Here is a 23,866-nt window from a genome sequence, read left to right on the forward strand (position 1 = left end):
ATCTCAGGAGTGCTGTCTGATCTCAGGGCCTTGCTTGACATTTTGCCACCTCAGCCCTAAGGAACTGTCAGTACTGTGGGCTGTTAGGAAGAAAAGAGATAAGTGCAGCCCAAAAGATAACTATTGTTTTCTGTGCCTGTTTTTTTTTGGGTACAAAATATAACATACCACTATTGTTTTATGCTGCTTGGTACTGGGAGGTCTGCAGATCAGGCACAGAACATTTCAGTTTAGTTGAGATTTTTCTCTGTCCTTGTGGGGAGTGAAGCTGAGTTTCTCTGATGAAATGCAGAACAGCTGCTCACTTCTGGGAAATAACCACAGCCCACAATCGAGCCCGATAAGAACTCAGAAAGAATTGACTTATTTTGAGCAAAGGTGTCATGAGCTCACAAGGTAGAGGTGAAGCTACAACCAGAAAGTGGGCAACATTCTTGTGTTGGAAACACAGTGGCCCCAGCTTTAAAAATCCGAAGACACATAGATGCAAGGCAAATGAGCACACATTGATGCTCACTGTGAACAGAAAACCAAGAGCGATAAAATTAAACAGGTTCTTAAGACAAGAAAAGGAAATGATCAAAATAACCACCAAAGAACAGTAAAATCTAAATCTAGCTTTTTCTTTCCTTCCATTGACATGCTGATATTATTGAAACCTTGTATCAGTCATTTATAGAACTGTAGATCTCTTGGGTTGAGCAGTAAAAGACCATGGCAAAACTTCTTCCAAAGGAGGTTCCAGGGTGCAGGAGTGCAAATCCATACCCCTGGGGAAAAATGTAGCGATGGTAGGGTTTGATGTCAGCAAGCTGCTAGGGGATTCTAGTCATGTAGATGTGAGCACTTCATGATTCTAAGCTCTAGTTCTTAAAATGCAAAACTGCAATACTAATCCAAAGCACCATTTTGAGGAACAAAGACATAATGAGCAGAGTGCTTTAAAAAAATAGTGAGGGTTAAATAAACTCTGGCTATTATTTTTTCCACACGAGCTTTCCTAAGCTCTCCTATACTGCTAGAGGCATGTGGTTTAAATAAGGAAAACATATGACAGAAAGCCAGATAGGAATAAGAGGATCCCAAACTCTGGCAAGAAGTTAAGAAGTTAAGTAATTTTTCCAGCATCGCTTAACTATTAGAGCTCAACGAAAACCAGGCCTGTTTTATTTCAGAACTCCTGCTTTTTCCTACCTCATTATGCTCCAATAAATGAGATGATCTGTAAGCAATTGAAAGGTGATAATTACATCTATGATTTCCTTTGCTTTCAAGTGTCACATCTCAGCTATATTACCTTTGTGCCCATGGATAAAGGCCTACCTGCTGTAGCAGTGTTGTGACCTGGCTTGAATACACCCATCCTCCCCTGCCTTCATGCTTTGGTCAGGGAAGTGGGGCAGGAGCTGTACAGAACCCTGCAGCCCCACCAGGTGAATCCAGGACCCAGAGCCATCAGGCTAATCCTAACTTGAGCCACCTCTGGTGAAGGCACTTTGCATCACACTTAGCCACACACTTTACATCACATCCAGTGAGGAATGAAGTTACTATTTCAAAACCCAGATGGAGAATGTAGTTAGGAGAGTGGATATAGGATTTACTGTAAAAGCTATTTCTTATGTACGTTTTCTTCCCCACATGGTGGGAAGGATACGTGAGAGGGAGAAAATATTCAAGTAAATATGGTATGGCGGTAAGAGTCTGTAATCTGAGCCTGGTGTCTCAAGGGAAAGTTCTTAGCTGTGTGGCCCCTGGGCAAGAATTACCCCATCTTTATCCCAGTTGCTCTCTCCCAGGCTTGGCTTGGAATTCCAGACAGAGGGCTTTTTTTAACCCCTCCTCTGCTTCCTTTTCTGCTTGAGTGCTGCTGCTGCTGCTGCTGCTGCTGCTGCAGGGTAATCACTCTTCCTGTTTTGGTTAGTTTGGTGCCTCTGACTGTATGTAGGAGGGCAGTTCTAGAAAATAGGTAGGAAAGGACCAAGTGCGCATTCTAACATCTGAACTATCCGGGCCACTGTCAGTAAGAGACATCCTAGTTTTTCTGGACGTGGCCGAAATCAGCTTACTTCATCAAGGAGTCTAAATTGAAGCCCAGGGTTTAATGACTAATTAAAGTCACCCAAGTCCCAGCAGGATGTGCAGAGTCACACATTAGAGCTGGGATCTCAGAGCAGTCAAGACTTGCATGAGTTGCAAATGTGGTCAGTGGAAATGAACTCTCAATTCAGCTCCGCAGCACGTGACTTCCTACTTCTGTAAGGTACTTCCAAAGGACTTCCTCTGTAAAACCAGCCTGAGTCCCGGGAGGTTTCCTTCAGCCCGTAGCTAAGTTTACTTTCAGCCAGGACAGAAGTTTTCCCTGAGATACGGTGTTAGTTTCCTTTTCTTTCTTTTTTTTTTTTTCTCTTTCCTCTGCTGTTGCCAGCATGCAAGGATCTCGTGGCTCCTGTCCGTGATCGGAAACTGAACACAGTGGTGCAGATCTCTGTAATCCACCCCGCGGAGCAGAGTCTGATAAGATACTCCAGCACTGAAATTGTGGAGGTGAGCATGCTGTGTGCCTGCATTTCTCTGTCTCTCTCTTTCTCTGTCCCTTTCTCCCCTCCTCACCCTCCCACCTGCCTCCTGTCACCTTTTGAGCAAACAGCTCAGGGTCTGTAGCCATGCTGTTACTGTCCTCTGTCATTAAGGAACGCCTACCTGAGGTTAGTAAGCCTGCACTGGTAACTCACCAGAATAAACACAGCGGGAAACTTAACCTTTTTCAATGAAAGATTGTATTTTTCTTCCGAAGATAGGAAAGTTTCTCCTTTGAATCCCCAAATAGACATTAGAATGGAGAGAGGGGGAAATATATAGAGAGATTTTAAATGAAAGAGAAAGAACATTTATTTTAGGGAAGAGTTGTAAAGTACCCATAGAAGTTCTAAACAGGGTAAGTGTTTTTGCTCTTTTCTTTTTTTTCCCCTGTATTCTTCAGTCCGATTGTGGAAACTTTAGATTCTTTGCTGTGTGTGTATTTTTCAAAGTCCAATGTTTTTTTCAAAGAAAGGTAGGTGATTGATTTGTGAAACTGTAACGTTTCCAGGCTGAAGGTGTAAATATTACTCATCCAATGAGAGATTTCCTATTTACATTTATTGTTACTAATATGGCCTTCAGAATGTGTCAAGAGGAAACTCGTTATTGTGCTGGATCAGATTCAAAAGAGGAAGTGTTTCCCTTTTGATTATTTTGTTCGGATCACGTATTTCAGGACCTTAGTGAAGAGAGGTACTTCTGGGCACATCTGGAGCTGGGGAAAGTAGACTCTAAACTCCTTCAGGTTTGCTTGTTTTTCTTAGACTTGTGAGCTGCGTCTGTTTAGAACCAGAAATTTCTCTGTAAGAACTTAAGCAGCCTGCCCCAGACCTGGCTGGCTCAGAGCTGCCCGTCTGCTTTGATGCGGTTGGCGGAATAAATGATTCAGACCAGTCACTTCTATAATAGGAATGACCCAGATACCCATGCAGCCCTGAGTCTGCCCTTTGAAAACCTTAGGTTCCTGTGCCAGTGTAATGTATAGTTCATGTTGCATTTAATTAACAAAAATAATCTTATTCATCTAAAGATAGCTTGGCTAAACTTGTAAAATTGTTGACATCCAATTTTTTTCCAATCATTATTCTAAATTAGTAATTTTCAAAATATTACCAAAAACTTAAAAGAATTTATTTATTTATGAAATTCCCTTTGCCCCATTTTTTACTGTGATAAAAAACACATATCATAAAATATACCACTTTAAACATAAAAATGATTTATGTTTGCAAATTTCAAAATTTTATATTTGAACACACATTGCTATTTTTGGCTGTTTTATTCACTTAAGTGTTTGACACCATAATAAGCAAAAAGTATTTGTTGAGTAAAAGAATGGATAAATGAATGAATCGTGTGGGCTTTCAGAAATTTCTGTAGAAAATTGCTTTATAGACCCCAAGCAAATATTCCCATGATATTCAGATATGTATGTTTATGTGTATATATACATAATTTAGTGTTGGATGTCAGCTCCTTAAGATTAAATCTTGGGGCGTTGAAATATTCTGTATATTGCTTCCTGAGCTAGTTATTTCATAGTCCCCAATCTATGGTATTTAAATTTTCTTTCATTAAGTTTTTAAGTTGGTCTAGGGAAAAAAAAAGGTCACAGCTGATCATTTAAAAACAAGCAGATCCTCTCAGAGCATGGCTTTCAGTTGAATCATAGCAAGGGAAAAAATGAACATCATAAGATTACCAAATGGCTGTTTTTGAGAAAATAACTTCATGTTAGTTTTATCAGTCACTATCTTGGATTATTCACATAAATTATAGGTTATAGCTATTAAATATATTTTAAATGGACTGACTGCTGGCACATTCTGCATATAATGAAATAAATTGTTTTTCATGTCTCATGATTAGCAGCTCCGACAGTGATACAAGTCTATCTACCATCAACAGCTGTACCAGTGCTCTGGGGCCCTGGGTCTCCTTGTTGCCTGTGAGCAACATTTGGCAATTCAGATCTGTCTTCTAATAGAACTATTTCCTAGAAAAAGAGCCTCAGACACACTTTCTGCATTCTCATGTGTCACCGCGTGTTGCTGACTGCAGTTGCTGCCTTATTGGATACAACTTGTCTGCTTGTGTGTTTCAGGGGACAAGAGACCCACTGTTTTTGACTGGTGTCACATTCCCATCCGAGTATCCCATCTATGAAGAGACCAAAATAAAACTAACAGTCTATGATGTCAAGGACAAGTCTCATGACACTGTAAGTACTTGTGCTTCTTTCTTTCTTTAGTAAAAGAAGGAGTTAGTTATGCTTTTTCAAACTACTGGACTTTGGATACAATTGGCATTTTTCAGAGAGGGTATTTGTACTGCATTCATGCTTGTCTTATGTTTATAGTTTGCTGGGTGTTTGTCAAATTCGCTTGGTTTATTGCCAAATTGGCAATTGGTTTCAGAGCAGAAGCTTTCAGAACAGATTTTTCTCTTTTTTAGGAAAGCTGACTTGATCTCTTGGTTTGCATTTTTGTTGTTGATGTTGTTTAGAGCTAAGTGGGTGATAATGTGGCCAGAAAGCAAATAGAAAAGATTTAATAATATTTAAAAACTTTCAAGATATTGTAATTATTCTAAAGGCATGGATTGACAACATACCCTACTTTTAAACTTTATTATTCTTTTAAATACTGTAGATAAACTTCTTCTCTTTTCCCTGACATTTTTATTGGCACCAAAGCTAACAGAGAAAGTATTGGGAATCACTAGGCAGAAACTCTAATTGGCCTCTTTACATCAAGGCCATGCAACGACCCAATGGTCTTTTGTCCCAGATACTTCAGTCTTCCACCTGGCTTGAATTTCTTTCCAACTGAATCATCTCTCCTGGTTAGACAACAGGGTACCAAGGCACTATCCCTAGGGGCTACTCTTAAAACTCCTGGACAGGACAGAATGCTCCTGGGGAGATATTGAAAAGAAGGAAGAAGTACTTTCCTTTATATCTGTCCCCTTAGAATGAACTTTTGTGTTGTCAGGGCAGGGAAACTATGGAATCATCAATGGTGGTCAATAGTGAAGTAAGAGACAGGAAAGGCTTTGATGGCAGGTGGGGACTTTGATGGAAGCTAAGGGATACTGCCGGGCCTATAGAAGAGCACAGTGCCTCATGCAGGGGAAATTTGCTTTAAACACTGCCCATACTGAGGCATTTCTGTTTGATCCATGGTAACTTTTACCCGTCTTTCCATTCTTCACTGGTAGGTGTATGACACAGGTAGAAGGAACTTCCTTTCTGCCCAGTGCTGGGGATATTTAGTAATGTATACTGAAGGGATTTCAACTCAGCCCCAGAAAAGATCACTTCTTCAAAATGGTAGAACAGAGTCTCATTTCAACACACCACAGGAACATGCTATAGAAATAGGCATGGCGGTCTGGTGGGTTTGTAAGAGGGCAGGTTCTACAGTGACACTGGGTGGTTTTGTGTCCCTTACCAGCTTTGTGACTGTGGGAGAGTTAATTTCCAGTGCTGCTGCTTCCTCTTTTATAATACTCACCTTGGGAAACTGTTATATGGGTGAAATAAATTCATACACATAAGCTGTATAGAAGACTGGGGCTGCAGCTGCTGCTGCTGTTGGTATTGCTGTTGGGCTGCTGCCTGACGGTGCCTCCGAAATAGTAAAAATCAAACAAGGGGCTCTCTACCAATGTCTTTTCCTGTATTTACTAACTTGGTCATAAGTGGTCCCACATTTGTTGTTTCTGACATCTTTGAAAAAAGGGCAAGAATTTGGGTTAAAACCACAACTGAAAAGTATTTGTTTGGGAGCTTTGTCTTTTATTCTCAATTTGTGAGATAAATGTGGAAAAGTGGTTGACTGTGAGTGTGGCTCTGGACCTGTTGTGACAGAAGTTCTCCAAAGCCCTCACGTATGGCCGGTTTTGAAACTTCCAATCAGAGAAGAGAGAAAGGGAGAGAAAGGGAGAAAAATCACGAAGTTGGGGAGGAGGGAGCTCTGGGTCTTCAGAAAGGGTGATAGAACTGTGCAGAGGAGGAATAAACAGAGAATGACCAGAAGGAAAGGGAAAGCAAGCAGAAACGACAAGATTTCATGTTCTGCAATGCTCATGGTTAAGTGCAATCCTCCAGCAGCTCCAGGGTATAGGCAGGACAGACAATGTGAAAGGGCCAGAGTTATAGGCATACACCATGCTACACAGCTGGTGATATTGCCCTGAGCACTTGGTTTTGTTAAGGATTTAGAAATATCCATGCTCGAAGTATTAAATACTGAAGGTATTTGTATTCCCTTCAAGTCCCTTCATTTAAAATGTGCATGCATATTAATGCTCCAGAGATAAACAATTTGCTTACTCATTAATTATGCTTTTTGTTGACTCCAGTTCTGGAAACTAATTATTTGGGGTCTTTTAAAGACTTTCTTCCTTGATCAGAAGTGTTATCACATGAAAGTATTGGACGAACTGGAATCCCTGCTGTGAAATAAAATTTTTGAAATTTGAACATACTTAAGAAATGCAACTGGCTTTCATTTACCAAGTGCTGTTAATTAAGGCATAACCTCTTCCTTAAAATAGCTAACAGTTAGCTCCAGTGATGGAAGTGTAAATAGAAACACAGTTCATTGATATGCTAATAGTCCCTGTGGACTGGTAGTCTTTATCCTGGAATTTTTTCCCCCTGAATTCTTACTTTTTCCTTGGAGGTGGGTGGCCCGGAGAGGAAAAAAGGATTTAAAATACAGCTATTAATTGTAAGCACTTAAAAGCCCAAATGCTTGAAGATCATAATACTTTTAAGGTATAAGCAATGAGACTCTGAATTATGTTATTTTAAAAAATAATGTTACATGCATGCCTTTAAATGTCTTTTAACTGGCTGGTTCTTGCAAATCATTGCTTATACTACACTGGCCCATAACCATCAGATCTTCTCTACTGGTTGATTGCCAGTTAGTTAAGTCCAAAGACTAAGTTGCTTCTGTTTTCCTATTGACCTTATGATTACTTAGGATTAATTGGGCAAATAAATATGTTTGTTACTTTACCCTTTCAAATTCGCTTACATACATACTAGTCTTAGATATTTTTAAAGAGAAGTAATGACTTTTCCTTTGTGTCCTTGACACAGCAACTACTTTGCTAACTACTTATTGTTCTTGTACACTTCTAAAAATCCAGACCTAGATTGATCATCCTTGGTGACTTTAGTAGAAATGCAATTGATCATCATAACAAATGGGAAGAGTCTAACTGTTGATTTAGAATGACTTTCCTTTCCTCCTACTACATCCTTCATCTTTCAATTCTGTGCTGAGTCCCTCTCTGAGGTGGATGGATAGAAAAGGCTTGGCAGATGGAGGTGAGTCGAGTTCTGGGGGCTATTAGCATCCTTAATAGGATTCAAGTGACATTTTGATTATTTTCCTCATTATGAGGGAATCATTTTTTTTCAGGATGGGCTGCTCCAACATTCAGCTTTTTGGTGGGGTCTTTAAAGCCTGAAATTAAAGCCCATGGCTGGAAGAAGAAAGCCCAAGTTCTTTTCAGTGAAGTTGATGTCTGGAGATTTAACAATTGTACATCCCACTTCAAATCTCCTGGAAACTGAAATGTGCACAAACATGTTTTCAGAACATTATTTACAGTCTTAGGGAGTCAGGGTGAGAATTTGAGGTTTTCCCATGTCACAGTGGAAACTTCAGAACAAGGAATAACTTAGAAAGCAAAGACTAGCACTATCAAAATCTGCCCCTTTCCTCCTTCCTCCCATGCAAGTAGGTATTTTTGAAGGTAGGACAAGGCTCTTGCAGATCCCCACTGAGGACAGACAGCCAGCCATCAAAACTGCAAACATATGACTAGGTTACGAAGTTGTTTTTGCCCATCCTTGAAATGTGAATTTCTGCTCTGTTTTGCAGAAGTGCACATTGACCCTGTTCTTTTTACTCTGGGGGTAAATAGATGTTTGCTGTATCCTCATTAACTTACAGGAAAACATCTAGATGCCAGTAGACACTGAACATTTCTCAGGTAAGGATATATACCTGGAGATGTTTTTTATTACCAATTGCTAGCAACCCTCATTAGAACCTTTTAGAAAAGTGAACTTCTCAAGATTGGGTGTAAATTTATTGAATTTTGTGTGTTATATGCACAAGGCACTCTGGTTATGATATGATTTCCTAGACAGTAGTATCTAGTTTACTGTTTTCGTTTTTTTTTCCCCTAGGGAAAATAAAAGTATTTTGTGTTTAGAATAATTTGACTTTGCTTGGTATTCTAAACTGGCTTCTGAAGAACTTTAAGTCCTAACTATGTTTGTTGAGGTTTAAATTCCGCTGGCTGTTTTTCCTCTTGATCTGCATGACATGAAACTGTGAGTGAGGAAAAAGAAATTGAGATTTCCAGTCACTAAGTAAATACCAAACACTATGTTTAATATGTGATGCAGGGTTTCCTCTTTAACCCCCATGTAACTCCTTTGAAGAAAGTGTTATTATGCCCATTTTCAAGATGAAAGAAACTGATATTCTGAGATATTTCAGCCAGGTCAGAGATCCCTCTTATTTTTTTCAGCCTATGTAATGGCACACACATCGTTGATAGGTTTCCCTTCACTTTTACCCTACAGTATAGCACCTTTACTTTAGCTGATATTTTGAAACACTCCCTTTATTTGGAGTTTAATAGTTGATTGAGGAAAAAAGTCAGTATTTAAGTGTAGGGAAAAAGATCCATACCCTAAATATTTAAGCCCTTAAACATGTATAATTTAATTTCAGATGTTCAAATAAAGTTTATAATGAAGTGGCCAACTCCTATTGATGGAAAAAAAATGTCCATTAATATTGTGAAATGCCTCAATTTATGGCTCAAATTTTGCTTTCCGCTTCCTGGCTTTGTTTTTCCCTTCCCTATGTTCTGTGTGGTCTTGAGCTTGGCCATGTGCCCTGCCTTTGCCTTTTGGAAGCTCCTGTCTCTGTTGTCACTTGATCTGTGATGGGAGTTACCGATTCTATGTAGAAGGAGCTCAGGTTTCTTAAATGTTACTTAGTCGCATTTAAGTAAGTTCACTTTCTTTCTACCTGCCGAAAAGTAGCATATATTTTTGCAAAGGCATATGTATTTTTTATTGAGGCATAATTTGCATAGAATAATATAGACAGATATCCAGTGTTTGGTTTGATGAATTTGACATTCACATGTGCCCAGGTAGACATTTTGTTTATTCCAGAAGTCCCCTTGCCACCCGATACAACTCGAGGCAGCCACTTTCCTATAGATTTGTTTTGCTCTTTGTGGAAATTTGCATGAATGAAATCATGCAGAATGTGTGCTTCCAGTAGCTGGTGTCCTTTGCTTTATAGGTTGTTTAGATTTATTCATTTGTTGCATGAATCAATAGCTCATTCCTCTAATTGCTAAATGGCATTCTGTTCTAGTGATATGCCACAATTTTTTTTTACACATTTTCTTATTCAAAGACATTTAGATTGCTTCTGGTTTTTGATAATGATGAATGAAACATCAATAAAAATTTGTGTACAAATATTTTTTGAATAAGTGCTTTTATTCTTTTGAGTAAAATCTGAGGAGTATAATTGTGAGATTATAAGAGAGATTCATGTTTAATGTTCCTAAAAGCTGTCAAAGTGTTTTTCAAATTTGTTATATGACTATATACTCCTAATTATAGTAATATATGAAAGCTACAGTTACTAATAACACACGAGATTGCCAATCATTTTCATTTAGCTTTTCCACTGAGCTTACAGTAGTTATCTCATTGTGCTTAGGATTTACATTTTCCTGATGACTAATTATGTTTAGTATCTTTCTCAATGCTTATTGGGTGGTCATCTATTTTTTTTAAAGTCAAGTCTTTTGTCTATCTAAAAATAGTTTTCTTTTTATTATTGATTTCTAAGAGTTCTGTGCCTATCATAAGAGTGCTTTTTTTGAATATATGTATTACAAGTCTTTTTTTCAGACCTTGACTTGCCTAATCATTTCCTACTGATATATTTCACTGATCAGAAGTTTTAGATTCTACATCCAACTTATTAATTCTTTAATTTATAGTGCTTTTTAAAAAGAAAATTTGATAAGAGCACTTAACATGAGAACTATACTCTCAAAACATTTGAATTCAATATTTTTAACTACAGGGCTCATATTGTACATGAGCGGATCTCTAGGACTTATTTATCTTGCTTAACTCAGACTTTTTTATGCTGGTTAATTACTACTTCCCAATTTCCTATGTCTAGCCCCTGGCGACCACACTTGTACTCTCTGATTCTACAAGTTTGACAACTTTAGATACTGCAAATATGTGGACTCATGTAGTGTGTGTCCTGTAACAGGCTTATGTCACTTAGCATAATGCCATCCAGGTTGATCCATGTTATCATATATTGTAGGACTTCCTCCTCCTTTTAAGAATGAATAATATTCCATGGGCGTATTTACCACATTTTCTTTATCTGGTTGTCAGTGGATACTTAGGTCATTGCCCATCTTGTCTATTATGAACAGTGATGCAGTGGCCATTGGAATGCTCATGTGTCTTAGAGATCCTGCTTTTAATTAGTTTGGATTCACACCCAGAAGTGGTGTTGCTGTATTATATGGTCAGTCTAATTTTAATTTTCTTGAGGAGTGTTCTAGAAGGTGTCAAAATTCTCTAAATTTCAATTTGGTTTATTTTTTATACTCAGTTTTCTGATGGGTTTAACAAATGATGTTGTAGTGTGTCTGACTTTTCAGTGTCACAATGGGGGTGAGGATTACTTGTAACTTTTTACATCTTATCCTCTCTACACATTTCCATTTCTATCTCTGTCTCTTTTATTTCCTCATCTTTGCACTTTACATATTAGGTAAATTTTATTCTGTGTTGCTGCTCTTTGCACTATCTTTTTCTCTCATACTCTCATTCTCTCCATGTGCCACACCCATTTATAATAGTCTAGTACTTTTTTCTGTATCATCTCTTCAGAGGGTTTTTTGTTGATATTTTTTATTTAGACTCTCAAAAGAGAAGAAAAGGATATTTATTGATCCCTCCCCTCTTTCTATAATAAATAATGATGTTTGCTTGGAGAAAGACTGCTATTTGATGGTAGAATAATATGATGAAATTAATCATGAATGTCTTTTTTTATTTTTTAAACTTTTGACCATAATATTATAAAACCACTAGCCAAGGGGCTGTGGCTGTAGCTTAGTGGTAGAGCACTTGCCTAGCATGTGTGAGGCACTGGGTTCAATTCTCAGCACCACATATAAATAAATGAATAAAATAAAGGTCCATAAATATCTAACAAACAAACAATCAAACAAAAAACACTAGCCAAATACATAGGGAGAAATACCCATGGTATTGGTCTGAGCAAAGATTTCTTGGATATGACCCCAAAAGCCACGTGCAACAAAAGCAAAAATAAACTAATGGGGTTGTATCAAACTATACAGAAGCTTCTACACAGCAAACAAAAGAACTAGTATAGTGAAAACATAACACACAGAGAAAATATTTGCATTCTGTATATCTGATAAGGTTCTGATATACAAAATTCGTAGGGAACTCAAACCACTCAATAATATGAAAACAACCTAATTTTAAAAGTAGGCAAAATATATGAATAGACATTCTCTAAAGAAGATATAAATGGCCAATGAGTATATGAAAAAGTCTTCATCATCACTAATCATCAGGGAAATAGAAATGTAAACTATAGTGAGATAATCTCATACTAACTAGAATGGTTATTAGCAGATAGACCAAAGACAAAAGGGTGGGTGAGGAGGTAGAAAAAAATGAAACACTGGTGAAAAATGTAAGTTGATATAGTTTTTATGGGAAACAGTCAGTTGGTTCCTCAAAAAATTAAAATGGTATTGGCATATGATCCAGCAATCCTACTTATAGTATATATCCAGAGGAATTAAAATCAGATGTCAAAGAGATATCTGCATTCCTACATTCTTTGCTGCATTATTCCCCATAGTAAGAAATGGAACCAACCTAAGTGCCCATGGACAGATAAATGGGTGAAGAAAATGTGAGATTTGTACACAGTGGAATCTTATTCAGCCACAAATAGAAGGAAATTCTGCCATTTGTGGCAACATGGGTGAATCTGGAGGACATTGTGCTAAATGGAAGAGGCCAGACACAAGAAAGACAGGTATCACATGATCTCACTTAGGGGTGGAACATAAAGAAGTTGAATGCATAGCACTGGAGAGCAGAGTGGTGTTTTCTGGAGGTTGGAGAGGATAGAGAGAGGGGAGAATGCTGATCAGTAAGTGCAAAGCTTCAGTTAGAAAGGAGGAAGAAGCGTCAGGCTCTCTTGCCCATAATGGTGACTATAACTAATAACAATGGGTTACATATTTCAAAATCTCCAAGAGTAGATTTTAAACACTCTAGCCATAAAAATATGATTGTCTGAGGAGATGGATTTGTTAACTAGCTTGATGTAAACATAGCCAAAAAAAAACAAAACCACGTGACACAATATAGATGCATTCAATTATTATTTTTTTTTAAAGAGAGAGAGAGAGAGAATTTTAATATTTATTTTTTAGTTTTTTCGGCGGACACAACATCTTTGTTTGTATGTGGTACTGAGGATCAAACCCTGGCCACACGCATTCCAGGCGAGTGAGCTACTGCTTGAGCCACATCCCCAGCCCCCAATTATTTTTTAATTTATATATTTTTAAATTAAAAATTTATTTTCATAAATGAATCCATAGATAAAATCTTTTGCCTTTGGGCAAAGGCCTGGATTCTCAGATGCTTGACTCTGAAGTAGCCACATTCTTTTTCCTTGGGGACCAACAAGAATTATTGTCTCAGCAGATGTGAAGTCTCTCACCCTTGATTGTATGTGAATGTGTAAGTTTCAGAAAAATTGTTTAACCTCTTTTGACATTACAGTACATGGAATTAAAATTACCTTCTTTCATTTAAATAGGAATAATTAAGTAGGACCACTTGATACTCTGTTTCTGAGGCGGGACAACTTCACTACTATTAATCACCCCCAGCAGAGAAGCATAACCTAACCTGCATTTCTTAAGGGAATGGATGTTGAGCTGAGGCTCAGCTCAGTGAGAACTTGGGCCAGAATTCCCTATTTAACATAATTTTTTAAAAACTCAAAAGTTATTTTTATGGGAAGAAGGAATATTGGGTATAAAATTTCCTTGAAGTTTATTGGGGGGGGGTAAAAAGATAATATCTAAGAAGAGCCAAGAGATACACATATATGTATATCTGGCCCAACCTGCTGTCTTATATATACTTGTGTGTGTGTGTGTGTGTGTATTTAAATAATAAGACTTATCTGATCAGGCATCAAAACTTAACATGAAACCACAGCAATTCAATCAGTGTTATGGCAAGAATGGACAAATAGAAAAAAGAGGCAGAATATAGAATCCAGAAGTGGATTCCAGAATACATGATGATTAGCTTTGATTTAGATGGCTTTAACTCAGCAGGTAAAGAGTAGATTATTTAAGAAAACAGAGCTGTGAAAAAACTGTCCATCTTGAAAAATAGTATTACAGTTATATTTCATGTATGGAAATACATTCCAGGTGGCTTAATTTAAGTGTGGGAAAGCTAAATTACATTAAAACTCCCAAAAAATAATCTGAGAGTTTTTTATATACTTATCTGCATAATCTAGGGGTGAGGAGCAGAGGAAATTTTTTGAGGAATGGCAGTCCAAAAAGATATATATAGTAATAGTAATATATGACTCTATGGTATCTAAACATTTTTTATGAGAAATATGGCATACAAAAGAGAAAAAGTAGATGTGAAATATAATTTGCATTTTGCAGATTGGTAGGTTAATCCCCGTAGAATAGAGTTCTATTTTGAGAAAAATGGTCAAAAAATTAAGCAAAGGATTTGAAAATATGGTCTTGAGCAATATGAATAAATCAGCAAAAAAAAAAGAAGCATGAAAAATGTCCTAATTGTCTTTACATGAAAACGTAACATTAGAATAGCAATGTGATTACCAATTTTTTATAAGACTGGCTAAAATTTTAAAGATCATGACATTTTAAAGATTTTAAAGATCAGTGCCATTCCCATGCTAATAGGTCCTACAGATTTCCTTACTTCTAATAAAATGAATGTCACTTAAAAAGACAAGTGCCATTCCCATTATCTGGACACAGAATCTGTGGACCTGAGAGGAACGTCACTTTTGCATTCTGAAAAGTGTCCTGTCCTACATTACAGATTGAATATAAATTTTTGCATCTTTTAAAAAAATAGTCTACTAGCATCTGTTAAAATAAAAAGTATACATTCTGATCCAGCAATAATACTCCTGGTTACCAACCACATAGAACACTAGGATTTCAGGATGAATGGAAAGAGCTGGGCACGGTGATGCATGCCTATAATCACAGCTACTTAGGAAGCTGAGGCAAAAGGATGGCAAGTTTGAGGTCAGCCTCAGCATCCTGTGAGATCTAAGCAACTTAGTAAAACCCTGTCTCAAAATGAAAAATTAAAAGGACTGAGAATGTAGCTCAATGGTAACGCAACCCTGGGCTCCATCTCTGAACCCTCTCCCCACAAAGAAAAGAATACATGGAAAAGCATGTTTGAGCATGACTTGTGATAGTGATAAACCAGAAACAGGGTGAAGGCATATCAGTAACAGAATGTGAGAAGAAGTGCTGTGTACCCACGGAAGGATGTAATAGGTTGAATCTCCAAAAGCATCCATGAAGAATCATGTGCCATTGCATAATTGAGAAAAAGGGGTGTTTCAGAAAACACTAGATCACTTCATGTTTTAGAAACTTGTAAGGAAAAGTGCCTTTATCTATGTCTGAGTCTTGTGTTTAGATATTATACAATTGTACATAACTATAATGAGCATGTAAAGAAGCGTGGGAAGCGAAGTACAGTTGATGGAATGGAGAAGAAGAGTGAATGAGGAAGTGTGAGAGTATGAAGTAAATAAGATGATAACAGGATAAAATATCATGCTAATAAGTCTTCCTACAGATTTCCTTACTTCTAATAAAATGAATGTCACTTAAAAAGATGAGTGCCCTTCCCATTATCTGGACACAGAATCTGTGGACCTGAGCGGAACGTCACTTTTGCATTCTGAAGCTTCAACACATCAGGACTGTCAGTGGTCCCCCATGGGAGGGACTGTCCTGAGCAATTGGCAACTTGGGAGCATACTGGCAGGTGCGGGCCCAGGGAGACTCAGGGGACCTCCTGTCAGTGGTCATCATATGGAATGAAGGCAGTCACTGAAAATATCACCCGCGGCAGGTTCCTGCAGAGAAGGAGGAAAATTCCAGTCGTTCGCAATATTTCATGAAGCTCCTGGGAACTCCCTGAAACAACTAAGAGGAAGTTCAAAAGGCGCTCTGTGTTCTCCACTAGCAAGTGGGAACACATCATTGTGCTACATTATAGCCAGTAAATGGTATAACACAGTCATACTCAAAGTAGATATAGAGCATTGATCTTTTCACCACGTAACACAAATTAAGTAATCTGATAACTGACTGACCTCTGAGATTTGTGGGTGACACTGAAGCCTGAATGGAGAGGCAGATTAATTTTGTTTCATGTTATTTCTCTTGATAGAATATATGGATATATGCTTTATTCTTAACTTTTAAGGGCTTTGCAATTGTTACCATTTGCCTGGGGGCTTAGGTCTTTTAGCACTTGCTGGCCCACACTGCTGTCTTGTCTACACTGCAGCACACTTGACACAGCAGTACATGCAGGTAATGCTTAATGAACTGACTGGTGGTGGGGAGCCCATCTGATGGCGGGTGCTGGAGTTGTGAGTCTTGCATCGGCTTCTCATTAATGCTTGGTTTCATAAAGCTGAAATGTGACATTGTTGGCAAAATATTTCTTCTGCTTAGAAAGGTGCAGAAGCTAGAAATTTAAAAGGTTATTCTGCTTTGGCTGGGAATAGCTTTTAATTACCAAAAGTTTATATATGCTGCACCATGGGAACAAAAGGAAATTCTAAAGAAGCATGGCCTTTCATTGGAGTTCTTTGAATGGAATGATAATTACAACTAGTTTGGGGTTGGCCTTTCAATTCAGGTATTTATAAACTCAGAAAAGTCGTTTGTACCACTGCAGTAGATGATGTCACATACTGAAAAATGTTAAGGACATCTGTTTCCACATCACAAAGATTTTGTTCTCCTTTTGCCATAAAGCTGGGTTACTTAGGTTTTCATGGCAGTGACGCAAGCTGTCTTTGAAGATGCACTTATTCAGGCTGGAGCTAAAGGCTGAAGTGACAGCTGCTCCTTACACGCTGTCCCAAGGAATTTGTGTGTGAACTCACAAAGATATCAGTCTTTCACACAAACTTGGGTAATAGTTTTGAATCATTGCTACAGAGAGCAGCTTTTGGAAGGCACCATTGAAATGTGTTGAATCAGTGATACCTAACATTTTATATAATATGGTGATGTTTTCAAATTGCCCCTTAAAAAAAAGCACTGATAATTATAACAGCACTTTGCAATGTGTGAAAGAAGTTTCTAAGAAAATATTAACTGCATAGGACCTAAGTATAAACAACAACTCACCCATCACAACCCCCACCCCATCCCCACTCAGGGAATTTGAAGCACATGTTTTAGCTACTACATTTGCTTTTCATTCTTGAATTTCAGTTAAGACACAGTGAAACACGCAGAGCAGCTTATTCTGGCCTCAGAGTAACAAAGAAACTGGCATCTCATCTTAAAAACTCTGGCCTTGTGGCTATGGATTCACACCTATACACGATTTTAAATATGAGCTTTGTGCATTGAGTAATATTCACAAAGTCGTGCATTAGGTAAGGCTTTCAACTTTAAATTCTAGGCTCAAGATCATTTGTAGCTGTAAAAAGCCCACAATATCTTTCGGGTGTTGTTGATATTCAGAGGAATGTTCTCTGTACACTGAGACCCTCTGCAGTTAGTGCAGGGGTGGAAGCATGTCTTCCAGGGTTTATCGTCTCTCTTTTCTTTTTTTCCCAGAATATTATGTGGAACAAACACCTTCCCTTCTCATTAGTTTCTTTAACTTTGAACTTGCAACCTAAGCAAGTATCTGAGAAAAGACAATACCAAACTGGAAATGAATGATTACAATAGAAAATGAGAGGCATTTGAAAATCCCTCTAAAGGATGTGAGAACAAGGTTTCTGAACACCACGAGGGGAAAAAACAGACAACACAGATTATTGAAAGCCATGCCAGGGACATTTGAAGATTTAGGATCAAGGATACAATTCTGTGTCTCCTCATAGATTCCTTCTCATTCATAATGTCATGTTGAGAACAGAGGACACAAGGTTTTGTGGGTTTGTTTTTTTAATGATTTCACCGTGATTTTATTTGCACTCACATAAGCACTGGGGGAGTAGGAGGCTGTTAATCTAGCCCCAGAGAGCTCCCTGGATGCCTTCATTTTAAACATTCTCTTGTGTTTGCAGCTGTGAGGACATATTTTCATGTTTCTATCTGGTTTGCTAATTCCACCACTCCATCCTTGAAAATAAGAGCAACGTCTTTGTATCTTCCACAATCCTTTTATTGCTCAGGGATATTTGGTCCTCTAGTTCCATCATTAATCCACTGTCATTTCTTGAGCCCCCAGGATGCATGGGCCAGGTCCTTCTGATAATGGCTGTTGCTGTTGGTATCACCCCAAGTGCTTGTGACTTGCTGTTCCTTTCTCTCTGATATTCTTGCAGAATAGGGGAGCAGCCATTAGGTTTTATTTCACATGGGTTTTTCAATATCTCTGCCTCAGTTTCCCCCACTCACTGTTAACTGGTTTCAGAGGTTCAGTTCCTGTTGGGCCACATTGTCTTGGGCCTAAGGCAAGGCAGATCATCATGGTGGAAGTGTGTGGCTAAGAAAAGCTGTTCAGCTCATGGCAGTCAGAAAGCAGAGGAGAAAACACAACATTTAAAGTCAACAGCTATAGTTTCAGATCTGCCACTTCACTGTGTGACTTTGGACAAGTTCTCTCATTTTGGGTCTCAGTTTCTGCAGCTCCAAAATTGGAGACTTCAATATTGACTCTCTTCACCACTGGAAGGAATATGTAAAACTCATGGGAAATTGCTTTGGAAGTAGAAAATGCAAGAAAAATGCCGGTATCAGAAACATTTACTGCAAATATTATTTTTGTACTTGGGGATTCTTTTCTAAGTGACGCTGTGTATTTCCAAGGGAAGGATTAGTGGTTTGATGGTAATCAGACTCCACAAGATTGACGATGTTCCCAATGCGTCCATCCATCTGAGTCTCATCTATGTTCTTGTCAGGTGATTGTGTCTGGGGAGAGAGCCTGGGCTGATGCACCAGAATTATTTCACTTTGAAATGCATGAAGAACAATGGATTAGAAGCTATTTTACCTGGTTTTATTTTAGTATTTCATTACTCTTGATACTTAGTTTTCTGATACTCTAACATTCATTTCCTGAGTGAGTATTTCTTTCCCAAAGGGGAGAAAACCTGCCTAGACATGCCCACGCTTTCCATTGTCATAAAGTCATTTTGATACCCGATTCTCATTTCTGTCAGGTTACAAATGGCAATGTGTCCATGAGTCTCTCTTCTAAAACCACACATAAAAAAGAATGACAGAGAAGAAAGAAAAAACACACTCTTCTTTCAGATCATACTTGTACCTGATGGGCTGACCAGCAAGTCACCCTGTCCCTCTTCTTCACCCTTCTGATTCTCCAATCATGTTTGATATTTGAGACATCACTCCCACTGTCCAAAATGAAAGGCTTTTGTAAGACTCTTTGACCTTGAACATGGCAAAAAGTAAAAGCAGCAAATAAAAAAAATCACTTTCTCTGTTTCATACAATCTTCCTTTGCTTTCTTTAAAGACATTTGTTAGAAAAAGATTAGCAGAATGTATCTTCTCTAGCCTGACCTCATGAGATTCACGAATGTTTAAGTAGGTTAGATTGTTTGAAGCAACATCTGAGACCATAGCCACCTAAAAATCATGCAAAAATTCCCTTCCCCAAGGGAAAAATGGTTTAACCAGTTAGATACTCAGAAACATCAAAGATAAAATAGAAGAAAGATTTAAGTGCTATTGCTTAATCACACATTGGACCAGAGTACAAGTGGTATTAATGAATGGCAGACTAGAGAGAGGACAGTCACACTGTGCTGCTCTACATGTCCCTGCACCATTTATAGCATGGCTGATTGTACTTGAATATTAAAATTAACAAATAAATAAATGTTATAATGTTTCATCAGGTATAAAGAGTTTGTGCATACACCATTTTATATGATCATCATAGGGGTCCCTCCATTCAGAGTGTCACTAGACAGAAGAAGGAACTGGAAATTGAATTTAAATTTGCTTAAGGTCATACTGAACTGTGAGCCAGAGTCCAGGGCTTCTGACAATGAATCCAGTGGACTAAGGAAGTTTCCAAGGAATAGTCTAAGGTACCTAACTATGTTAAATGCTTTTGGTTTGATGATGAATTCCAGTCAGTTCGCGGCTGAAGATAACCTCCTCTTGTAAGTGTGGTCTGGATCTTACTTCTTGAGGGGAAATCTTCTGTGGACATCTAGAGTAACTGGGTAGATGATACCTCATACCACAGGAGCCATGGGATCTGAGCACACAAGCTAAAATGTCCTGATAACCTTTCTTTTTCCATTTCAATCCTGGTAACCCTGTCTGACCTTGCTGTAGAAAAGCTGTGATAATTATAAGAAGTCAGTGTCATTGGTGCCTGTCTTGGGTTTGCTGAGTTCAGGATGTAAAACTCTGCTACAGATGAACCGACATCCGGGAAGAGCTAAATCATGTTGTCATGTGATCATGAGATCTTATCCCAGGTTGTCGATAATGTCAAGATGAAAATAGTCAAGTGGGAAGATGAACTGTATATTTCAAGGCTGTTTCCGCTGATGGGAAGTTCCTAGAGATTACATTTGCTCCACCACTGCTTGTTCTATCACAGTTTAGTTTACACTAATTCTCTATAAAGTGCTATGTAGTAAGAATACAAAGAGTCTATATAAAAGTATTCTTTATATTAATTTAATTCTCATTATGATAAATTTGACATGCAGCTGGGATATCCTCATTTGGAAGTAGGTGGATGGAATTAAGTGATAGGGATAAGATTCATATGCCTAGAAGCATCTAATAGTAGCTTAAATAATTAGTCATTATTTTTTTCTTAGACTGCAAAAAATTCAGATCCATTTGCTGATATTGGTTCATATGCCTCATACTATGATGAGAGGCACAGGATTTTTCTCTTTGTACTTTACTACTCTAATCATTTTGACCTTTAGTACACATGTTTGTCTCTTACTGCATGGTTAGGAGATTAAGTGCAGTAATTCCCAAGGCCTCCTGTTTGCTTTATAAGCCAGGAAGCCAAAGGGAAAGAGTTGTACCTCTGATTTTGACTCTTTTATTCAGGGAAGAAAAGCCATCCCAGTCTCATTCTTGAATCTCATTGGCCAAAATTGTGTCCAGTGCATCTGTTCTTCCAAATTCTTTGTACTGGCATGTGCAAAAAAGAAGCTGGTTGGGAATGACTTTTGGGTTAAGCAAGTGGCCACTGGCTTTCGAAAAACAATTCAAAAGGGAGACTTACCGAGACCATCTTTGAAAATGAGAGATTCAAGAAAGAAAGGAGGGGGAAAATGATCTAAGACAGTACCTTGGGAAATACTGACAGAGGGCATGAGAGACGGTCAGCTTCCAATAAAAATGATAAAGAGCAGTAAGAACAGAAATGGAGGAAAGTAAAGAGTGCAGTGGGAAACTGAATAGTGGGGCAGTTTTAAGATAGAGAGAAAGGGCAGCATTGCCTAGCTCTACTCAGATGTCCAGGAAGATAAAAAACAAATTGGTCTCAGGGATTAGAAGGCAGGTCACTAGCTTTGAGAAAATACTCAGGTGCAGAGAAGGAGCTTGGAGGTGAAGAGGTGAATGAGGAGACTTGTAAACACTGAGTGTCAGAAAGAAGGAAGAGGATAGCAGTGCCAGTAAACACAAAGAGAGATTGTTGGATGCTCGGGTGTGTTTGGACACATTTGTGGATGTGTTCTAGGCTACCTGTGCACACAGTAGTGAGTCACCTGGAATCCTGGGGTAGAGGGGAGGTGGGGGTTCCAGAACAGAAAGGTGCAGTTGTCTTGGTAATTTGTTTAGACTAGTTACAAAGAAAACACACACACACACACACACACACACAGAGAGAGAGTTATAGATACATGTAGACATTTAAGTTCAAATTGTAAAATTTCTTCTGTGGCATCACCTATGCTGCAGTCCTTTCTTTGGATCAGTTTATAGCAAGTAAATAATAAAATGGCTGTTTTGAAACCACACCATTTGAATAACAAGTGGGAGAATTCTTTTTCATGATGCGTTTAGCAATTCTGGTGGGAAGTAAATTGTATTATGTGACGCTCACCAGTAATATGACTTCCCTGAGGACATAAGGAGATTAGTGTCATCTAGTGATTCCTTAATATTTATTACAAGCTCAGTAAAAAAGATTATTTTGACTGGTTTGACAAAATCCAGGAATCCAGAATAAATATGCTAAAAAGAAAATCATGTGGAAGAATGAGGGAATGAAGATCAGAAATTACATTCAGTAATAACATATATGCTGCTTCTTGGCACCATCTCAAAAATATGGCAATATGAAAAGCTTCCCCTTTTATTAACATCTCCTCTTTATTCTACATCTAAGAAATCCTGATCACTGCAGAAAGTATCAGCACAAAAAAGTATGTCTTTGCTTATTAGAACAGGGTCACTGGCATCATGGTTGAGATTATGAGCCTGGGCCCACCTTTAATAGGTGTCTGTCCAAATTTCAACACCTTTTATTTTAGTTTTTAAATTTTTGGTACCAGTAATTGAACTCAGGGGCACCCCACCACTGAGCCTCATCCCTACCCGTTTTGTGTTTTATTTATAGCCAGGGTCTCACTGAGTTTCTCAGTGTCTTGCTTTTGCTGAGGTTGGCTTTCAACTCACGATCCTCCTGTGTCAGCCTCTCCAACCACTGGAACAGGCCTGCACCACCACGCCCGGCCCAATGCCTTTTAATTCTGTATGTATCGGCCAGTTTCTTAATCTTTCTAGACCTCAATTTACTCATCAAAGAAATTGGGGACCCTCAGAGTAGTGGCTACTGGGCTATTTGTAAGGGGATCACTGCTGCAAACCTCCAGCCAATGCCGGCCACACCATTGCTGCATGGGGCAGGCTACTTGCTCTTGCTGCTGGTCTTAATATTATTACATAGTCTTTATTTATATTTTACTACTATAATGAACCTTGAAAATGTTTTGTTTTCTGTGTGTTTTAACAATAACCAAAGAAAAATTCTCACCAAGGAGTATAATAAAGAATAGCATTTCCTAAATGACACTTTAACTTGCATATTTACATTCAAATATGTATCATTTCCATTTAAATTTTTTAGATGGGGTGTCACAGTATTTCCCAAGTTGATCTTACTCTTGGGTTCAAGGAGACCTCCCACCTCAGTTTCCCAAGCAGCTGGCTTGTGTCACCATTCCCTGCTATTTATGTTTTAAGTATGTGATATACTTATCATTTTTGAGTTATTATACATTTATTTCATACTTATCATTATAACAGCAAATTCTTAATAGCACTGATCTATGTCAGACAGAATTCTCTAGGCTTTATCTATTTTCTCATTTAATCTTTTTTTTTGGGGGGGGGTATCAGAATTGAATATAAGGGTGCTTAACCACTGTGCCACATCCCCAGCCCTTTTTAATATTTATTTTAAGACAGGGTCTCACTAAATTGCTCAGGAACTGGCCAAGATGCTGAGGCTTGCTTTGAACCTTCTGCCCTGGCCTCCCAAGCCACTGGGATTACAAGCGTGTGCCACTGTGCCCAGCTTCATTTCATCTTTTTTTATTATTTTATTTTGTTATTGTTGTATTTTTTATACCTTATTTTATTTATTTATAGGTGGTGGTGCTGAGGATCAAACCCAGTGCTCACACATGCTAGGCAAGTGCTGTACTACTGAGCTACAGCCCCAGTCCTCATTTAATATTTATAAGACTTTATTAGGAGATAGATACCATGGGTATCACCCATATTTCCTAGATGTGGAGATGGAGGCACAGAGAAGGAAGCTCTTCTCCTGAGTCACAAAGCTACTGAATAGAACTTCTCAGATTTGAACCAGGCCATTC

At 38.2% G+C, this 23,866-nt stretch overlaps 1 protein-coding gene across 4 annotated transcripts in view; it reads left to right on the plus strand.

Annotated features, from left to right (window-relative positions):
* The window catches only part of Inpp4b (inositol polyphosphate-4-phosphatase type II B), a 372,392-nt gene that overhangs the window by 22,243 nt on the left and 326,283 nt on the right, over positions 1–23,866 (plus strand). For all 4 annotated transcript variants that reach the window (XM_071614653.1, XM_027926549.2, XM_071614654.1 and 1 more), the window contains 2 exons: positions 2,429–2,547; positions 4,688–4,804. In XM_071614653.1, coding sequence (XP_071470754.1) covers positions 2,429–2,547; positions 4,688–4,804 — 236 coding nt within the window. Of the gene's footprint in view, positions 1–2,428; positions 2,548–4,687; positions 4,805–23,866 lie in introns of those variants that run through there.

The sequence above is a fragment of the Marmota flaviventris genome, chromosome 7 (assembly GCF_047511675.1).
Source record: "Marmota flaviventris isolate mMarFla1 chromosome 7, mMarFla1.hap1, whole genome shotgun sequence".
Taxonomy (NCBI): Eukaryota; Metazoa; Chordata; class Mammalia; order Rodentia; family Sciuridae; genus Marmota; species Marmota flaviventris.